The sequence below is a fragment of the Aphanomyces invadans genome (genome assembly GCF_000520115.1).
Source record: "Aphanomyces invadans strain NJM9701 unplaced genomic scaffold supercont1.4, whole genome shotgun sequence".
NCBI classification, from domain to species: domain Eukaryota; phylum Oomycota; class Saprolegniomycetes; order Saprolegniales; family Verrucalvaceae; genus Aphanomyces; species Aphanomyces invadans.
The window spans coordinates 1,638,968-1,656,963 of NW_008580149.1; the positions used below are offsets into that span (position 1 = coordinate 1,638,968).

Consider the following 17,996-nt stretch of genomic DNA (forward strand, 5'->3'; position numbering starts at 1 on the left):
TGGGTACGCGAACACCGAGTTGTATCTTGGCAACTTCGTGTGATAGAACGTAGGCGAACACTGTCGATGCCGTCGTGATCTGGTTTCGAACGGCTGGTGGCGCGTGTTTCAATGCACTCGCGAGGGCGAGTCATCGAGCTCTGTCCTTCCGGCACAGCGACTTCTCGCACGCTCAAATGGATCGGCCGTTGCATTCGCCGACAATGTTAGCTGGCCACCAGGTGATCGATGGCGTGCGGTGGGGGCGTACACCTTGCGTGAACTGCGCCGCTCGCCGTCATTGGTGTCGCCTACCAAACAAACAAACAGGTTCGATCCGTCGCAGGAAGGAGCTAAGCAATCCCGTTGGAAGCATCTCACCAATTTGACTTGTTTTGAGGCTTGTTGTGGGGTCGTTCATTTCGAAATTGTATAGACAAGGACCACTTCGCTCAACCGCAGACAAGTTTGGTGCAAAATGCTGCTGCCACTGGCGAGTTGCTGGGTGCAACTTCTGGATCTTCCTCGCCGCGCCAAGGCCGGCGTGCGATCGACCTTCGCCGTTGTTCTCTTGCGTCCAGACTCTCCACCGCAGCAGTCCAGACGACATTTCGACGACCGCATCCGGCGATTTGGCATGCCGGCGCAGCGTATGCGTACTTGCAGGCTGCGCCATCAACCTCCACAACCGATCGAGACGGCGAGGAACATGGAGGCGTCTTGCATCCTCTCCGTCGGACGTTCGTCACGGCGGCCGCCATGAGACACATGTTAACTTGTCGCATCTCGAACACCTCACAGAAGGGACCTGTGTTCGATTCGATTAAGTACGAATACTTGTGTCAGCATTCGAACTTGACTGTGCCCTCTATGTATACTAGAACATAAAATAATTTGATTTCTATCGAATTTGTGGATAGAAGCAGATATTTGTCATCAAGGCATCCATCGGTTTGTAAACATCCGATACAATCGGCCAAATGAAATTGCCCGACCAACACGCCGAGTTCACATCGACATCTCTGTCGCACCCACCTTGACACTGTCGTACTCCAATACAGACACCGCATTGGCTGTTATTGAATTCTATTTATCCAATCCAAACGACGTATTCGATATTCTGCGATGCCATTGGGCCATCTCGTGCTGCCGCCATGGGTGATCACACCTCTCGGAGACCGCCAACGAATCTGCGCCCCATGTTGGCGGCATTTCCTCACCGATCCTTGCGACAGGGGTTGTGGCGCCGCGGGTTCTCGACCGCTCCAGAATTGTCATCGCCTGCGTTGAACCTCCGTAAGAATGTGTTTGCCGAATTCTCGGGCCTGGCCGTGAAGCACAACTCGCTCAACTTGGGGCAGGGGTTTCCATCATACGGCACCCCCTCGTAAGACCTCGTTGCTCCTCCAGGAGAGATACCCAATATCGACCAGAACGCGTCATGTCGTGTGCGTAGGTTTGTGAAAGAGGCTGCGATCGAGTCCATTCAACGCGAGAACAACCAGTACACGCGTCCGGGAGGCAACCCCGAATTGGTCAAGGTGTTGGCGGACTTGTACTCTCCATGGTACAAGCGCGAACTGAACCCACTGACGGAAATCGTCACGTTCACGGGGGCGCAAGAAGGCATCTTTTGCATCTTCCTGTCGCTGCTTTCGAAAGGCGACGAAGTGCTCATTGTCGAGCCGTTCTTTGACGCGTATGTCAACATTGCGCTGCTCTTGGGAATCAAGACTGTCGGCGTGCCGTTGGAGATGGACGTTGCGACCAAGGCCAAGTACAATGACCCGTCGTGCCGCGACAAGTTTAGCTCGAAGGACCTCAAGATCGACTTGGCCAAGTTGGAGGCGTCCATCACGCCCAAGACGAAAATGATCGTGCTCAACACGCCCCATAACCCGACGGGCAAAGTCTTTTCCAAGGATGAGTTGGAGGGCATTCTGGGCGTCCTGAAGCGCCATCCCCAGGTACAGCCTCCTACCTCCTTCATCCTGTAGAGTCATGGGGAAAATTGATGTAGATTACAATTCTGTCGGACGAAGTGTACGAGTTTGCGTGCTTCGAGGGCACCCCCCACGAGCGCATTGCCACGTACGACGGCATGTTTGACCGCGTGATCTCGCTCTTTAGCGCTGGCAAGACGTTTTCGTGCACAGGATGGCGCGTTGGGTGCGTCGCGACATGCACATCTCTCTCTCTCAAGCGTGGCTTTGACGTAGTTATGCGATTATGCCCCAAAAGTATGCCGACCTCGTGGCAAAGACCCATAGTGCGATTCCATTCTGCGGTGCGCTTCCGTTTGAATTGGCTGTGGCCAAGGGCTTCCAGGCAGCCGCCACGAACGGGTACTTGAACGACCTGCCCAAGCTTCTCGAGGTTCGACGTGTCGTCGCTTGGGGCGCTCATGATGTGCCTAGAATAAGCGAGACACGATTGTCGATGCGCTGGAAAAGGCCAACCTGAAACCCATCGTGCCGGACGGCGGGTACTTTGTGTGCTGCAACGTGTCTAGCCTCGACTCGTACAACGAATTTCGGCACTTGGAAGCCGAGACCGACTTGCCAGCCGAGGTGCGTCCTGCACCAGCCAACGGTCTTCTCTCAACGGAATCGTGTTGACGTGGTATAGCGCCGCCCAGACTACCAAATGGCCAAGAAGATGTGCATGGAGCAAGGGCTAACGGTGATCCCGACGTCGCCGTTCTACTCGAACGTGGCCAACCAACCGTCACCTGCGCTCGTGCGCATTGCGTTTTGCAAGGACGACGCGACGATCGATGGTGCTGTCAAGTTGATCGAGTCGATGATCTCGACCGACGCGTAAGAAACAGACTAAATAGGGGGGGGTCTGTACTCGGATCACAGTTTCGACAAGTAGTCGTGGATGCTGTGCGCGATAAAGTCGGGTAGCCACGGCAGCATGCGTTTCCAATGCATGGGGTTGAACCGGGTGTTCATGCGAACGAGATTGTCTACCGGCATGTTGGTGAATCGAGTGGTGAGGGCTTGCTGGCCGCCAAACGGGAGGTCGGGTACTGCATGAAACAGATTCCACCGGGCCATGTAGAACGGATCCTTTCCAATGCCGCCGTCGTACTGGCTCAAGCCATGCCCTTCCCTTGCATCTTGGCTACAAGGCAGACAGTCTTCAAGTGACGAGAAGATTGCAAGATCCACAAACCTCGAGAGCTCGAGCACTTGGCGTAACGTGTGGCCACGGTCTTTGATCCACTGAATGTTCATGCCAACGTGCTTGGCCGCGTACGCTGCGCATTCTTGTGGTGGTGGCGCCTGTGCAAGGCGTGTGATGGCAGCGAGCACATGCACGCTCTACGTACTTGTGGAGAGGAGTGCACGAAATACGTCAAGCTGCCGAACGCGGTTAGGATGTTGAGATCAGGACAATGAGAAAGGTGAAGCTGGCGGGTGAACTCGGTGAACGACAGGATTTGAACAGGTCGCCTGGCGCTGAGTAAGAGATCGCACTCGAGCGACGCCTCGGCCACTTTGGGCAACGCATCGTGATGAAACACGTCCACGAGCAGCGGCGACGACCTTGTCCGAGGATGATAGGCAATCGAGTACGGCAATCGAGCCATGGCGTTCGAGTGGAATGTTGGGAGCAGATTGAACGACGGCATGTCGGCCACCCCCTCGGCGGCACTCTCGACGGGCGATGGTATTCTTGGCGGGGCCAAGGATGGCATGGGATGTATTGGTCTTGCTTCCTCCGGCATCGTCGTGCCTGGTCCGAGTGGAGTGGCCATGCTTGTGGCACTTGAACGTGCCGTGGAAGTGGGTGGCAGAACGTGAGGGGTTGGCTGGTTGCGACGGCTGTCTTCAAGACGTTTTCGCTTCAACTCCAATGCTTTTCGTCGACTCTCTTCCATTCGTTCGACTTGATCGGCGGTTAATTCTGCGGCATTCGTTGCATGTAGTTTTGCAGTCGGAGCAACCGGGGCTGTTGTTGGTGAAGGAAAGACCGGAAGACGAGCCTCGCGAGCTCCTGCGTCGCGCACCGACGGACTGAATGCGCTCTGTGGGTGGATGAGCGATGGGGTAGGAGGCTGTAGTTGGCCAGTTGGTTGCTGTGGCGCAGGGATCGGCGCGGTTCCGCGCTGAGGTGGTGGTTGTGTTGGGCTTGGCGACGTTTGGCTTGACGTCTCGAGCGCAAGAAAGATGTGGTCGCGCGGGTGAAAGTCTTCACGTGCGCTGTAGCAGCACATGCACAAATTGAACGACGGACATCGCTGGCACTTGTATCGAACGCCCTCAATCGGATTGAGTTGACACTCCATGCACGTAATTCCGTGATGCAGCACTTCACCCAAGTCGACGCTCGAGTCCATGTCGACTCCATTCGCTTGCAAACATGCCGCCACGACACCATTCGTCGGCACGTGTCGTAGCAGCAACGACGGCGACGTCGACTCTCGACGGCGATAGATGGCTTGCATCGAATCGGGCGACAACAACTGCGACGGACTCCCGTCGTCGATGAAGCTGCTGTCGATGCCCTGCCCATCTTCATCGTCCTCGTCCGCCGAATGGTCCTACAAAAGAATCTCCACGCATTGAGACACACCTTCGATTCCATCCAAGAAGCGTCGGTCGAGCCACGCCCTACTTCGTCGGCCTCGGCTTCCATTTCAATGTAGTGCGACAGTAGTTGCTTCGATGCCGTGGGCGTTTTCAGTCGGCGCTTGGCACTTGGACACGACCGCTTGTCTCCTGCTGTGCGCAGGCGTTTGCGGAGTTTTCGGGGCCGGTGGTCGGACCCAGGCGTGTCAAACATCCCGTCGTTTGGCGACAAAATGCGCGAGCTGGTGACCGCTTCCCGCTTGGACATGTGGATCGGGCAGTACACGAGGAATTGCGCGCTCTCCACTCCTTCCGCCTACTCATGGATCGTCTCGACGGAAAACCAAAACTCTGTCGGCGTACTTGTATCAGCTGATACTTGGCACTCGACGCACACGACACATGAAATGCTTTCAAACACGATCGGTGCGCGCACTGCACGATTCCAAACCCGTGGGCGGTGCGGCACACCTCGCACTTGAGCGCAAACCGTTCCGCGTCCTACGAGACCTCGTCACAACATGTTTCGCCGCTGGTACGACAATCCAATTGTCGTCAAACTTGCCAGCGTTTCCAGCGAGCCGAGACCGATCCCTCCGCCTTGTTGCATCCGCACGGCGAGCTCTGGAATCCTGTCGAGCCCAAGCGGGTCACATTGGTGGAAGCGATCGAGCGCGGTCCATACCACAGGAAACACTGCACATGCACCCATTGCTTGCACAGCGTCTGCTTGAGCGCACCTTTCAGGACGGGGCACAGCACACACTTGGTCGGCTTGGTCTTGTCCTGGCAAGCCTACCACCTAGATGAGCACAAGACAACATGGACCAAGTCGTACGTCACAAAACCAGTCGTGGGGGGGAATCGCAGCCACGCCGTAGCAGTGTTGGTGAACGGCAACGTTGCATCCGTCGCAAAAGAGAATCGGGTCCGCGTCGGTCGCTTCATCGTCGCCGCACACTTGGCAATCGTCCTGCAAAGGTGTGCCAGGGTGGCGCCGCGCCTCTAGACTTTGAATTGCGCGTTGTCGACCGTGAGGACTTGGCGTTGCTGCCGTCGCAGACACAAATGCGTCGTCTTCGATAGGCATGCCGTTCAAACTTCTATGCGATGGCATGCGCTTCGAGAAAGTCATAACGTTGCTCGTCGACGCTGATGTTGCTCCATGAGGCTGCACCCCGGCGCCTGGACTTGCTCTGATGGATGGGGCCATCGCGACCCCCCGCGTTGGCGTACCGCTTGGCAACTTTGTTACTTTGGGTGGTTCTTGTAAATTGATTCTGGTTTCCAACGCAGCAGGCGAGTCTGGAACGCTCTTGACCGTAGAAATGACCACAGGGTTCGTCAACGGATGGTCGGTGTCCATCGAGAAGGAGCGCTGCAGCGACTTCTTGGCGGGACAGCTTTTTCTCAGCCCGTTTGACATAACATTCGGTCCAGGGATCGCATGGAGAGCTTTCAGTGGCGGCGACTCCTCGTCATGTTCAGAATCCAAGCTATTCGTGGTGAAGTTGGATTCGATGTCTCGGCCGTCGTGTTTGGCGGTGGGAGCATCCAACGATACTTGGGCGTCATGGCTATCCACCAGCTCCGACGAATTCTCGTGCTGAGCTGATGCGAGTTGATTCGACCGTGTACTGACTGGCGCAGGGCCTTGACTTGCTTTCGTTGGAGCGTTGGGCACGACAAGCGTATCCTGGTTGTGTGGACGGCATGGCAACGGCTTGGCAGCATCGAATAGACGTGGGAGGGGCAGACGTGGCTGCCCCAAGGACGGCACTGTTGGTGGAGAGGACGGGATCCGAGTCGTTGGGGTCGGTTGGCCGTCGTCATGGGTTGTGGTTGCGCTCATTTCGAGCGCGGACAGGTGCTCCAACATGGCAATGACTTGCTCGCCTTGCTGCATGATCCCGACGGACGTGTTGAGTGCAAAGCTCATGGGGGATTTCACTTGACGAGGTTTTGTCACGCTGGTCGACATCAAGACGCAAGCGACATCCGGTACCGCGTCTCGCTCCCGACCAACTTCATTCTTCGACTGTGGATGCGGCGACAAGTCCATCTTTGGGCTTGTTTTTCCCTTGATGGAAGGGACCCCGTTCGCTTTCGCCTTGGAGCCGTGCTGCTTGGACTTTGGAGGGAGTTTTGGTGGAGGTGATGCGTCCGCAGTCGCTCGATCGCGGCTGAACAGTGAGAAAACGACGGGCGCTGTAGCGCTGGGTGGGTTGTGGTCGCACGGCGTCTCGCGATCTTGTCGCCTGGCGTTCTTGTCATCCACATCAGGGCTACACTTGTCTTCTAGTGATGATAGAATTTCAATTACATCGTCGCTGGCCGCCTTGTCCGGGGCGTTGCCGATGGCCCTCGTCGGGGTATCTGGAACGTTGCCGTTGGGGGCTATGGGAGGCCATGTCGCGGGCTCCATGCTCATGACGACGCCGTCATCGTAGCTGAGCGGGAACGATTGCTCCAATATGCCTTTGTCGTTGTCTTGGTGCGTCGAGGATTGGTTTCGCTCGTCAGAAACTCGTTCCCGATCCTCATCCCCGTCATGTCCTTGACGAGTTGAAGAGTCGCCAACCACGTTGGAGCTGTGCGGTGGCCGCTGCGCCACCTGCGCCTGGCGGAATCGGTCGGCAAACTCGGCATTTGTCATGCGGTGGTTTTCTTGCACGCGATGCATGAGCTGCAACAAACACCTCGACCGACGGGACTTGCCAAAATGATGCGGCTTGGAATAGTCGTTCAATGGCAGAGGCAACAGCAGCGAAAACAAGTGCGTCGGGCGCTTGAAATGGCCCAGGTGCTTGAGATGCAGCACGTGGTTCTATTCGATACACGTGAGCCATCCATTGCCACGAAAAAATAGGCCAACTTCGTCTTCGTTCAAGCGCCAATCGTCCGTCGAGTCCACAGCTCCCTTCTTCGCCCCCTTCATGCCTCCAATCAAGGCCGCTTGAAAGGCCGGCACGGTCATGGAGCTCTCCGTCAATCGCGGAGTTATTCCACGTGGAACCTACCAACGCACACACGCGTGAGCGATCGCTGCAAGTTGCAAACATTCGTCGGCAGGCAAATCCCCCGTCGCACCATGCGCGCACTTGGAACACACTTGAACTTGTCTTTGAAGATCGTGAGCGATCGATTGACAGACTTGGCCGCCGACACACTTCGCTCGAGCTTCTTTTCTTCGTCGCCTTCGGTCACCAAGAGGACGACGCGGCCGACGCGCTTGCGACCCGTGCGTCCCATCCGTTGAATCATGCTTCCAACGTGAACCAGTTTAGAATTCCACGCAAATCGGGTTTCCGTACCGAACGGGCGACGTCAGGCAGTCGAACGACACGATCAAGTCAACTTCGCCAATGTCCAGGCCCTCCTCGGCAATGCACGTCGCGACGAGCACGTTGAAATGGCCATCGCGAAACTTGGCGACGATTTCCTGCTGCTGTTTTTGCGTCTGGCCTTTCCCTTCCTTGCCTTTGCTCGTGCCTTGTCCAATAAATTGTTGTACCTTGATCAACGGCGCCATCGTGGCCAGCAGCGCCACGATTTCCGTCACACTTTCCCGATACTGCGTGAACACGATGCATCGCGTGCTCGACCCGCCCTGTTTGTGCCGCGTAAAGTGTTCCGACAGGACGTGCTGCAGCTGCACGAGCTTTGGGTTGTTGGCCGCCGCCCGACCGCCGCCAGTTTGGGCATGGACGAGAGCCTGGAGGTGGGCAAACTCAGGCGACTCGACGACCAATTTCTTGGGTCTACCAGCGACCAGAATGTCAAACACAGCAATCGTTCCGGCGTTGTCGCACCCTGAAAAGTTTTCGTTGGTAAATTTGTCCAAAAATGCAGTGAAATTCCCGATCCCATGCACGTTCAAAATGTCTTTGCCGTGGAGAAGGCTGATCTGAAGAGATCCACTTGTCAACTCGTCGCTCTTACAACGCGCCGGCGGAGCTGCACGTACCAGCAAGGCCAGGTCGGCTTCCGCGGTGCGGTACGGTCGGCCGCCATTCGGGTTCGCCCGCATCTTGTCGCGCGATGTGATCACGATCCATCGACTGAGTTTTTCGGGGTCGCGAATGTGTAGCACCTGCAAGCCATCCACATCAGCCTTTCGTGTAAGATGGGAACGAAACAAACGACTGCACCACAACGTACCTGACTGCTGCACAAGCGATGCAGAATCGGCTGGAACAACTTGATGTATTGCGTTCGAACCTACAACTCGACCAACCGGTCCATGAGGCCGACATTCTCGTCCCCGCCTTTCAAAACCCATCGAAAAACACCAGATGCGCCCTGGACGAGCCACTGCGTCGAGTCGTCTTGCTTTCCTTACCTCTGTGACTTCGGTGTTCATCTTGCACCGGATGATCTCTTCTTGCCTCGAATGAGTGTACATCCTAGCGAGGTCGTCCATCAGCACGCCGCAGCATCCTCTGCGCTGTTGGCATGGATGTTTCCAAGTCGCCATGAGTCAAAGATGGTGTGGACTCATCGTGCTGCCGGGTCTGGGGAATGGCCAGAGTCGAAATCAGTCTTACCGGACGTCGGGGTCGTCGGCGTTCTTGCACTCGATGTGCGAGATGCGCAGGTTGGATATCACGTCTTGAATGACATCAAACTTGGCCCCTGGTGTGGCCGACAGGGCGAGAACGCGAAAGCCAGATATCTTGGCAGCAATCGCCTTGATCACCGTCAAGTACGCATAATTTCCCGTCGCGCGGTGGGCTTCATCGACGACGACACAGACAAAGGACCGGACGTCGCAGTTGCCGCGCTCAATGTCGTTTTGCATGCTCTGAGGCGTGCAAAAGAAGACGCGTTTCGTGGCCCAGAGCGCTTTGCGTTTCGACGGGGCAACGTTGCCCTGGAGCTCGGCCATGTCGTGCTGGGGGATCGGCATCACATCATGGCAAGCTTGGATCTGTTGGCTCACGAGCGGCTTTGTTGGCGCCATGAACACGATTTTGCCGCGCGGAAACCACCGGTGAAAGTTGTACATGACGACGGCAGCAATGAGTGTCTTCCCGAGGCCCGTGGGCAAACACACGAGCGTGTTTTGATACAACGCAGCACGGGAGATCGATTGCTGGTACGCTCGCACGGGGTAGTTGCTTGGGTAGAGCCACTGCGTCGCGAGGTCCCGATCGATTTCGGCGCCCATCACCACTGATTCTTCTGGAATTTCCATTGGGTTCGGAAGACATGTCAGCGTCATCTGAGTGCTTGGAACCGCAAGAGTAGAACGCGGACGCGGTGGTAGTGCAGCTGCAGGTGATGAAACATGGGACAGCGGCTGACGCATCGAGACGGATTCTGCAATAGCAACAGTGTCATGCGACGGTGGTGGCGAGCGTTTCCGAGGAGCCTTCGTCGTAGGCGGTGGTGGTTTTGAGAGCCAAGACGACATCGAATTCCCACGCACCAGCGGTGATGCATTTCGTTCGGATGAAACAGGTTGTGGCTGGCACGCAGTGGCCCGAGCAAAGTCGCACACGGAGCACTTCGCTTCGGTATTTCGGTTATGCAATGTACATCGTGGGCACGTCCACTGATCGCTTGGCGCCGACGTGGTTTGGGGACCATGACGCTCAGCGACGATGGCACTCTCAACAAGGTCGGCCTCCATCGCGACGGCCGCCCATGCTGCGTCGTCCCATTCGTCGTCCTCCATGCAGCAGGCAAACCGCCAAACCTGGATTCGCTAAAACTCATTCAAACTCGTATCCGGATGAAATCCGGATTTAGGGGCATTTCAATCGTGTGCTATTAAATCGCATTGGTGACTTGGCCAACTGCACCAGCTCTGCCCACGAAGCTGAAGAAGTTGGAAAGATCGCATTTGAGATCATGATGGCGCTGCCTGTTGCCCAGCCTTGGCCTCCTCCTTGGCCTTCGTTATCGCAAAAGCCATGGCGTAGACGCGTCTTGCGCGGAAGTGGGGTGTACGCTTGGTTTTATGTAGAGGTCAACGTCTTGAGTGTCTCGAGTGCTACACTAGTAAGGCCCTTGGCGGTGATCGTGGCGATGGTAGTAATTGTCTCGGGTGCGCACGCCACGACCGTAGCCGTAGCCTTCATATCGTCGTGGCTGTTGGTTGTACGTTGTTCGTCGCACTTCCATTTCGATGTCGCCATGGGTCTCCCACGTGTACAAAGCGTTGTTTTCACAGCACGCCGTGTTCATGAACTGGATGAACGTCCCGACTAGCGCCAAGAGGATCGTTGCGCAGAGGTAGATCCAGTACGAATTGGGAATAGCGAAGCTCACGGCACCAAATGCATTCGACGTGCGGTACACAGACAAGTCGTCCGCATTGGCGTACCCGCCGGCAAAATACCCAACCCCCCATACGGCCGCGCCTGCTCCTGTCAGCGCCATCATCGGCACCAGCATCGGCTTCTCCACAGTGTAGCACAAGATTGCAAACGTGAGCGCGAGGACGCCCATCAAAATGAACAAAACTCCATCGGGGTATGTCGGCCACCACTTGTGCCCGAAGGAAGTCGTAAGGAGGAACGCTAGGACGACGCCGCCAGTGCCTCCCACAAGCATCACCCCCACACTGAGCACGTACAACCCGACAAAGCCACACAGCAAACCGCATACGGCAAACACGCTCCAGCACACAATGTAGAACGATCCCGACGTTGGTGAATAAACACGCTCGGCTGTCATATACCCCACCATCGCTCCAAAAGCAAACGACAACAGAAACACAGTCGGGCGAAACAGCTTGTACCCGTAGAAGAGGACGGCAAGCCCAAGGCCAATGCACGCGCCGGCAACGAGGGCTGGCCACACTGTCACAGGACCGACACCCGAAGATCTCAGCAAGCCAAAGTCAGTTGTGTTGGTGTTGGAAAGCGTGGGTGCTGGATCAATCGGGATCGTCACGTTAAGGGACTTCTTGAAGTTGGCGGTCACGTTGACCACGCTTTGAAGCAGAACGAGAACCGGGTTGTTGTTACCATCGCCTGGAATCACAGTCGTGTTGGTATCCGCGAATAGCTGTGCTACCGATGAGTTCGCAGCATTCCCGTCGGACGACTGAGCTGTCAAGGCGGCCACAAACACCAACAGGATGGCTGAGAGAACCAACCTCAGCCGTTGCATTGCTTAAAGGGGAAAACTCGCGATATGGCAGTCCCGTGCACAATCGACGACTCTTTGCAAGTGCTAAACATTCCGCTTTGGCGCCGTGACCTTACCAAGTCAGCGCCCATGCACATGGTGAAAGTCACGCGGAATAGAGTGCACACATGTGCCATGCGTTTCGAAATGAAAAAATTGCCATCAGTGGGGTTTGAACCCACGCAGACGAACGTCTAGTGGATCTTAAGTCCACCCCCTTAGACCACTCGGGCATAATGGCTATGCTGCGCTACAGAATAAAATGTTGTATTCAGCTAAATTGTGTTACATATCAAATTGATTCTACATTGATACTTTGTTGAAGGGTATCTCCTCCAATCAATGCACTGCAGCATTCAACTTCCAACTTGAAGCGTGTCCGACGGCATGATCTCTCGCTTGTTGCTGTCACGCTCGGTGGCTGTTCTTCGCCACACCAATGTCCATGCGTCGGTGCGCCACGCGTCGACTTTTAGGTCCCTCGGTCTGAGCCCAGAACTGTGTGAAGCGCTACGCAATAAGGGCTTGGACACTCCAACAGGCATCCAGGACCGAACGATATCGGCCGCTCTCAATGGTGCCGACGTTATCTGTACGGATGCAACTGGCAGCGGCAAGACGTTGGCGTATCTCTTGCCTGTTGTGGAGAAGATTCGCAGGGCTGAGAAGCGTCAGCTCTTGTTGGCGAAGCGCACCAAGGAGGCCGCCACAGTCGACGAATCCATTGCTAGCACGACCAACCCAATCGACCTTGTGCGTCGAGAAGTGAGCCGTCCTAAGGCTATTGTGCTGGTTCCAAGCCGAGAATTAGGCATGCAAGTTGGCGCTGTGGCGCGTGAACTGTCGCACGTGGCCAAATTTTCGTCGTGCGTCATCACCGGTGGCAGCGAGCAAAAGCCGCAAAAGGTCGCACTGAGTCGTCCCATCGACGTGTTGGTGGCTACACCCGGCAGACTGGCCAAGTACATCAAAAGCGGTCACGTCTTTCTGTCTCGAGTCGAATACGTCGTGATCGACGAAGCGGACACGTTGCTCGACAGGAAAATGGGGTTTCGATCCATCATGGACGAGATTCTCGGCCCGATTCGCGCCAGCGGCCTCGCCTCCAAGCGCCACGTGCAGTACTTGCTGGCGGCCGCGACAGTAAAGCCACCGATGGATCAAGTTTTTGCGTCGGTATTCCCGAACTTGAAGCTCGTGTCCGGCAAGGGGGTGCACCAGACGCCACCCAGCATCAAGGAAGAATACATTCGTGTGCCAGTGCGTTCGACTACTCTCCATCTTACGTTCACTGTGAACATCCACTTTGACGGGCGTAGGGCTCGAGTGACAAGCACGGCGCGTTGCGAGCGTCGCTGTCCCAGTGGAGCAAAGGGAAGACGATTGTGTTTTGCAACTCGACGGCGAGCTGTCGGTCGACGGACCACATGCTCCAAGAACACGGGTATCCGTCGACATCGCTGCACGGAGACATCCCCCCTGTTCTCCGCAAGAAGAACTTTGAACAGTTCGTCTCGAACGACGCGTCTGTGTTGGTGTGCACTGACTTGGCCGCCCGCGGCCTCGACCTTGCTCACGTTGACCACGTGATAAACTTTGACTTTCCCAAATCGTCGGTCGACTACTTGCATCGTGCAGGGTACGTCCACCAGCAGTGCCAAGTTGTGCGGACGTGTCGGAAATGTTTCTCGTGACTTGGCATGGTCGCATCGTGTGTCCCGGTGTGCTAACGATCGATCTCTACCTTGCAGACGCACCGGACGCGCCGGCAAGCGCGGCATTGTCACCAACTTGATCACAAAGCACGACGCCGCCACTGCTCGAGCGATGACGGCCGCCAAGGGCAAATTCCAGCCCATCATGGAAGTCACGACCCAAGTCAACTTGGCCAAGTACAAGGAGCAAGGGCTTCCCGCAGACGACGAAGGACCTTTGTCCAGCCCCAAGGCCAGTAATCTGCCACCGCGCGTTCGGGGCACGCGCAAGTTCAAACTCAAGCCATACAAACTGCGAACATTGCCGCACCGCCGACCCACAGCGACGTGACTCTAATTTCAGGAGGAAAAGAACCAATTATCTTCAGAGCGTTTTCTTGAATAAAGTAGAAGAGAGTGTACAGACTATATATGCCAGGGCAACGCGAGTCGATGGCCTAGAACGGGTTCGAACTTGGCTTTTCAATGTACACCCACAACGAGATGAAGACCAGGCCGAACGCAATCATGGACTGGCCGAAAAAGTTGCCCTGGTCCGTCAAACTGTGGTAGCTCCATCCGAAGTACTCTTGGATACTCATGCGGACGCTGGGCCCAAGTTTCGTCGCGATAAAGAGCCCCATCATGAGACTCGCCACCAGCAACGACGCGCCATGCGACGTTTGCTGCGAGTTGTACGTGGCAAAGAAACGAATGAGGGCCCACACCAAGCCAAAAACGTGACCGAAGTACACTATGACGTTGGGGAGTTCCGTGAGGGAGCCGCGCGACGAACTGCCTGTGACAAACCACGCCGCTTCCTTGCCCGTGAGTTTCCACCAGAAGGTCTCCAACACGGCCGTCGTATGAGTAAACGCATAAACAAACCAAGCTTCCTGGGACCGGACGACGTCGTTGTTTTCGACAGTGCGGTTGCTCAACGCCGAGAGAGCGCCTTGGATCAAGAGCTTGGGTACCAACGCGTACAGCAACTTCAGGCCGGAAAAGTAAATGGGAGCATAACCAGTGTACAAAAAGTACAGCGTGATATAGAAGAACAGCAACGCGCAGAGTGACCCGACGGGATAGATGGTGCAGTTGATGTAAAACACCTTGCGCATGAAGTTACCACTCTTGGGCTTTGGTGGAACCGACACTTTAGGCTTGGTCCATTCCTTGTCAAAGTAGTTCTTCTTCTTGTTCATGAGCATGATTTGGAAGTTGCCCTTGGCCCAACGCTTGCGCTGCGCCAGCGAACTCGCCACGTTGTCTGGGATCAGCCCTTCCGCCAAACGGATGCGTTCCGACATCTCGCCTTCAAAGTCCTTGCGGAAGTACAACCCCTTCCATCCCATCGCACACAATTGCTGCCCCGTGTAGCAATCTTCGGTCAAACTGCCGTACTGAATGCCTCCAATGGAATCCAACGCTTCGCGCCGGAAAATCGCATTCGTTCCGGCGAACGACGCGCAGTCGTACCCATCTTGACCGGTTTGAATGGCATCGTAAAACGTCGCATTGCGGTGGCCCAAGGGGTCGCCAATTTGAAATTGGACGCAATCGCGGAAGTACTGCGGCGTCTGAACAAACGCGACCGCGTTGTCTTTGACTGCGTCAGAGTACGGTGACGACGAGTGCGCAAGTCCATCTTCCAAGTCTGGGTTGTTGGTTGGATGCATACAGGTCTTGCACACACCTTGATTGTTCGTCACGTTGTTGCATGTCATGCAGTACAAAATTCGTTTTGACGATCCTTTGTTGGGTTTTTCGCTCATGGTACCGTTCACTTGACGACGGTGGAGTGCACTGGACGAGTGCATTGCATTGTCAAAGCATTGCTTGGAGCAATAGCTGATCTTTTCTTCAGGGACCCCGGCAATCTTGCATGATGCACAGCACATACGCGCCACTTTGTTGCATCCACCGGTGCAGCATGAGTACTTGTTTTTCAAGGCACGATCTTCAGAGTCAAAGAAAAATGGCAAAGTGGCCAAAATGAACTTGGGGTGCGGTTGCATGTCGTTGTCGAGAATGACCACATAACGCCCATTGGCTCCTTCGTTGTAGCACGCATTGTTGATGTTCCCGGCTTTCGAGTAGTGCGTAGGGGGCTTGACACGACCGACAAACGTCACATGAGGCAGGCCACTGTAGCGGTAGTCATCGCGGAATGACCCAACAGCACAGTCCGCACGGTTGACCACACGAGGACGCGACTCCATCGGCAAGTTTGCAGACGAATGGAGCTTGCGCCACGCATACAACTCCATGTCGTCATTCGGGTCGCACACACGGTCATACATGAACTGGGCTACTTCTTGGCGCAAGTCGCCAGCCTTTTCAATCACGCCCTTGTTGAGTTCGATCGTCGGCACCGGATTTCCCTTGGTCCATTTGGTCTTGCAATAGCCATCATCCAAAATGAAGATGTGAAGCAAATGAGGTGGATATTGCAAGTTCATGCATGCCGCAAGCGTATCGACAGTTTCTTCAGACGGCTCAGAATAGTGGCAGATGAACACGTCAACCTTGGGCCATTGTTCGTCGGGCAATTTGGGCTCGAACTCGTCCAAGTAGTGAGCGCCACGACGCACAGGTTTCCACATGCCAAGGTAGTAAATGGCACCCAGAATGAAACTTATGAGCTCTGCCAACAGCAGACAAAAGTAAGAAATCCATTGCCCGATAGGTGGTTCGGCCCAGCACTTGACGTCTTCAACACCCGCGAATTTGAGCCAAAACTTGGGAGGTGTGAACACGCCATTGAACGGCTTATCACCGCATTTCAACAAGTCCATGGTTTGAGACAATATGGTCGGACATTCGATGGTTGGGCGTGCTTGGTCGCAGGGTTGAACACCCACTACAAACCACAAAACAAGACCTGCCAATTCAACCAGACCAGCAACAAGAAATAGGATGTACAGGAAGCGGTAGGTGGGCAAGCCTTTCATGACGTACTTGCGAACGTTGGGAAGGTGACGTTCGATTACATTTCCCGCACCACAAGAGACGATGGCTTCTTCCACACCCTCAAACCACATCTTGTACTCGTCGTCGGTTTCTGGGCACAACACCCAAACGCGGCGCTTGGTGTGAATTTCGAATCCCTTCGTGGGGAGGTCCAAGCGACCGGACGGCCGGAGTTGCAGGGCTTCCTTCAGCTCGACAGCACCCACAACCAAATCGACGTTGCGTGTCGAAAAGTATCGACGGCAGTCCGCGTCGTTCTGGAAGTAGTAGATCTTGGCGTTCTCAAGAGCAAAGTAGCGCTTCTTCCAGCTTTTATGGATTGGACCCTTGATGGATCGCTTTCCTTGCTTGTGCATGTACCCGTGCACGGAAATCACAGTCTCATCGCTGGATGCGTTTTCTTTTTGCGTCATGTTGTTGTCCGTCACTTTGACAGGTGCTTGGTACGACATGCGGGGGTCCACGACCGCTTCGGGGTTGCCTGTCGGGCGTTCCACACGGTGTCGTACGAACTCTGCGTCGATCGACGACGACTCGCTTTCGCGGGGGGTAGCATGCCCCTGGTATGCTTCGTCCATGCCCGTCGCCTTGTGCTCTTGCGGGGGTGAATTTGAAACTAATGCAAGATTGCAAAACTCCCTCGAAATCTGAAACGGTTTCAATACTGCTGCTCGGTACATCACTTGATTTCAGTATACGGAGCTGAGAAAAGTGTAGGCTTGCCAAAAAACATCCATTTGCAATCGAAAACGCGCGAAATATTATTCCTCACCGATATTCAACCTTGATTTTCGTAGGCAATAAAATGCGTGTCCACTCGCGTGACGTGATTGGCCATGTATTACGTCCCATAATTATTTACGACCGCCGCCGCGGGAACCTGTTGATTCCAGTACTCCCACCGTGTGTGTGACTTCGGTCGTTCGACGGAGATCGATCGTCGGCGACCTCTTTTCGATCGCTTGATGCGACACGCGTGCGACAACAAGCTAGGGGGACGTGGATGACACACGAATGGAGAGTACGACGTGAGGATGCCATTGGACTAGTGTGCGGTAAATTGAGCCTCAAGCGTACACATCTTCACCAAACTATGACGAGCAAGGAATCAGGGACCGAGTAGGCGCCGAATCCTGGCTGCGAACACGCCATGGAATGCGCATCCTTCATGGCACCCGATGGAGCGCGGAGCAGGCCCTGTTGAGAAGCGAGGGATTTGGCGGAATTTATGCGTCGGAGTCGCGCACGAAACATTGATATTATTGATAAAAACCCGCTGTTTGCGATTTTCATCCTTGTCGCAGGATGCACCGCTTGAGAAATGGGATTTGTACGACCTGCGACGTGAAGCGGCGCCGCGATCTCATTTGTGTGGGAGAACTCGGCTTGCCTCGACTCAATCGCGCAGGATTACACCCGTGGCCATTTGAACGAGATGTTACCGATCGCAAACGGGCAAGAGTCCGGTCGTGTGCTGAACCGGTTGGAGCGAACCGTCAATGTCTCATTCTCGCTTTGGCGCGGTCAAAGTTGTGCGGGTGAAAAAATTTGGCGGCGCACCAGATGCAGACAGCACGGATCCGTACGTATTTGCATGACCCAGTTGCATGGGCGGCGGCATCGTGTCGGC

At 55.3% G+C, this 17,996-nt stretch overlaps 5 protein-coding genes and 1 non-coding gene across 9 annotated transcripts; 2 read left to right on the forward strand and 4 right to left on the reverse strand.

Moving 5' to 3' along the window:
- Window positions 1-1,178: 1,178 nt before the first annotated feature.
- On the forward strand, window positions 1,179-2,802 carry H310_02977 (hypothetical protein; the record flags this gene model as incomplete). The annotated part of the gene is made up of 6 exons (XM_008866693.1): window positions 1,179-1,366; window positions 1,436-1,946; window positions 2,000-2,148; window positions 2,199-2,355; window positions 2,397-2,549; window positions 2,608-2,802. The coding sequence occupies 6 exons, from the start codon at window positions 1,179-1,181 to the stop codon at window positions 2,800-2,802; spliced, it is 1,353 nt and encodes a 450-aa protein (XP_008864915.1).
- Window positions 2,803-2,837: 35 nt separating this feature from the next.
- On the reverse strand, window positions 2,838-9,729 carry H310_02978 (hypothetical protein; the record flags this gene model as incomplete). The annotated part of the gene is made up of 16 exons (XM_008866694.1): window positions 2,838-3,108; window positions 3,160-3,269; window positions 3,317-4,531; window positions 4,606-4,875; window positions 4,923-5,060; window positions 5,125-5,191; window positions 5,245-5,354; window positions 5,398-7,386; window positions 7,435-7,575; window positions 7,650-7,824; window positions 7,874-8,320; window positions 8,372-8,466; window positions 8,527-8,652; window positions 8,721-8,780; window positions 8,902-8,965; window positions 9,107-9,729. 16 exons carry the CDS (start codon window positions 9,727-9,729, stop codon window positions 2,838-2,840), a joined length of 5,901 nt encoding a protein of 1,966 aa, XP_008864916.1.
- Window positions 9,730-10,313: 584 nt separating this feature from the next.
- Window positions 10,314-11,785, reverse strand: H310_02979 (hypothetical protein). The gene has a single exon (XM_008866695.1). It carries the CDS (start codon window positions 11,679-11,681, stop codon window positions 10,563-10,565), a length of 1,119 nt encoding a protein of 372 aa, XP_008864917.1. The 5' UTR covers window positions 11,682-11,785; the 3' UTR covers window positions 10,314-10,562.
- Window positions 11,786-11,856: 71 nt separating this feature from the next.
- Window positions 11,857-11,940, reverse strand: H310_02980. Its single transcript has one exon. It is a non-coding gene; the product is annotated as a tRNA-Leu (tRNA).
- A 108-nt stretch (window positions 11,941-12,048) lies between these two features.
- H310_02981 (hypothetical protein) lies at window positions 12,049-14,308 on the forward strand. Of its 3 annotated transcripts, XM_008866696.1 has the most exons (3): window positions 12,049-12,959; window positions 13,019-13,338; window positions 13,451-14,308. In XM_008866696.1, exons 1-3 carry the CDS (start codon window positions 12,087-12,089, stop codon window positions 13,743-13,745), a joined length of 1,488 nt encoding a protein of 495 aa, XP_008864918.1. In that variant the 5' UTR covers window positions 12,049-12,086; the 3' UTR covers window positions 13,746-14,308. The 3 variants fall into 3 exon arrangements, with proteins under 3 accessions (XP_008864918.1, XP_008864920.1, XP_008864919.1); XM_008866698.1 differs by having other exon boundaries at window positions 12,049-13,338; XM_008866697.1 differs by having other exon boundaries at window positions 13,019-14,308.
- H310_02982 lies at window positions 13,741-16,970 on the reverse strand. Of its 2 annotated transcripts, XM_008866700.1 has the most exons (2): window positions 16,355-16,970; window positions 13,741-16,256 (listed from the first exon to the last, which is right to left on the reverse strand). In XM_008866700.1, coding segments are annotated over exons 1-2 (2,406 nt in total). In that variant the 5' UTR covers window positions 16,356-16,970; the 3' UTR covers window positions 13,741-13,851. The 2 variants fall into 2 exon arrangements, with proteins under 2 accessions (XP_008864922.1, XP_008864921.1); XM_008866699.1 differs by having other exon boundaries at window positions 13,741-16,970.
- Window positions 16,971-17,996: the final 1,026 nt, after the last annotated feature.

Excerpts from the sequence above, each read along its gene's own strand:
- H310_02979 (XM_008866695.1), bottom strand. The coding sequence starts at position 11,681 with ATGCAACGGCTGAGGTTGGTTCTCTCAGCCATCCTGTTGGTGTTTGTG.
- H310_02981 (XM_008866696.1), top strand. The coding sequence starts at position 12,087 with ATGATCTCTCGCTTGTTGCTGTCACGCTCGGTGGCTGTTCTTCGCCAC. Across the intron at positions 12,960-13,018 it reads AAGAATACATTCGTGTGCCA|GGCTCGAGTGACAAGCACGG; the intron begins GTGCGTTCGACT and ends TGACGGGCGTAG. Across the intron at positions 13,339-13,450 it reads GACTACTTGCATCGTGCAGG|ACGCACCGGACGCGCCGGCA; the intron begins GTACGTCCACCA and ends TCTACCTTGCAG.
- H310_02982 (XM_008866699.1), bottom strand. The coding sequence starts at position 16,944 with ATGGACGAAGCATACCAGGGGCATGCTACCCCCCGCGAAAGCGAGTCG.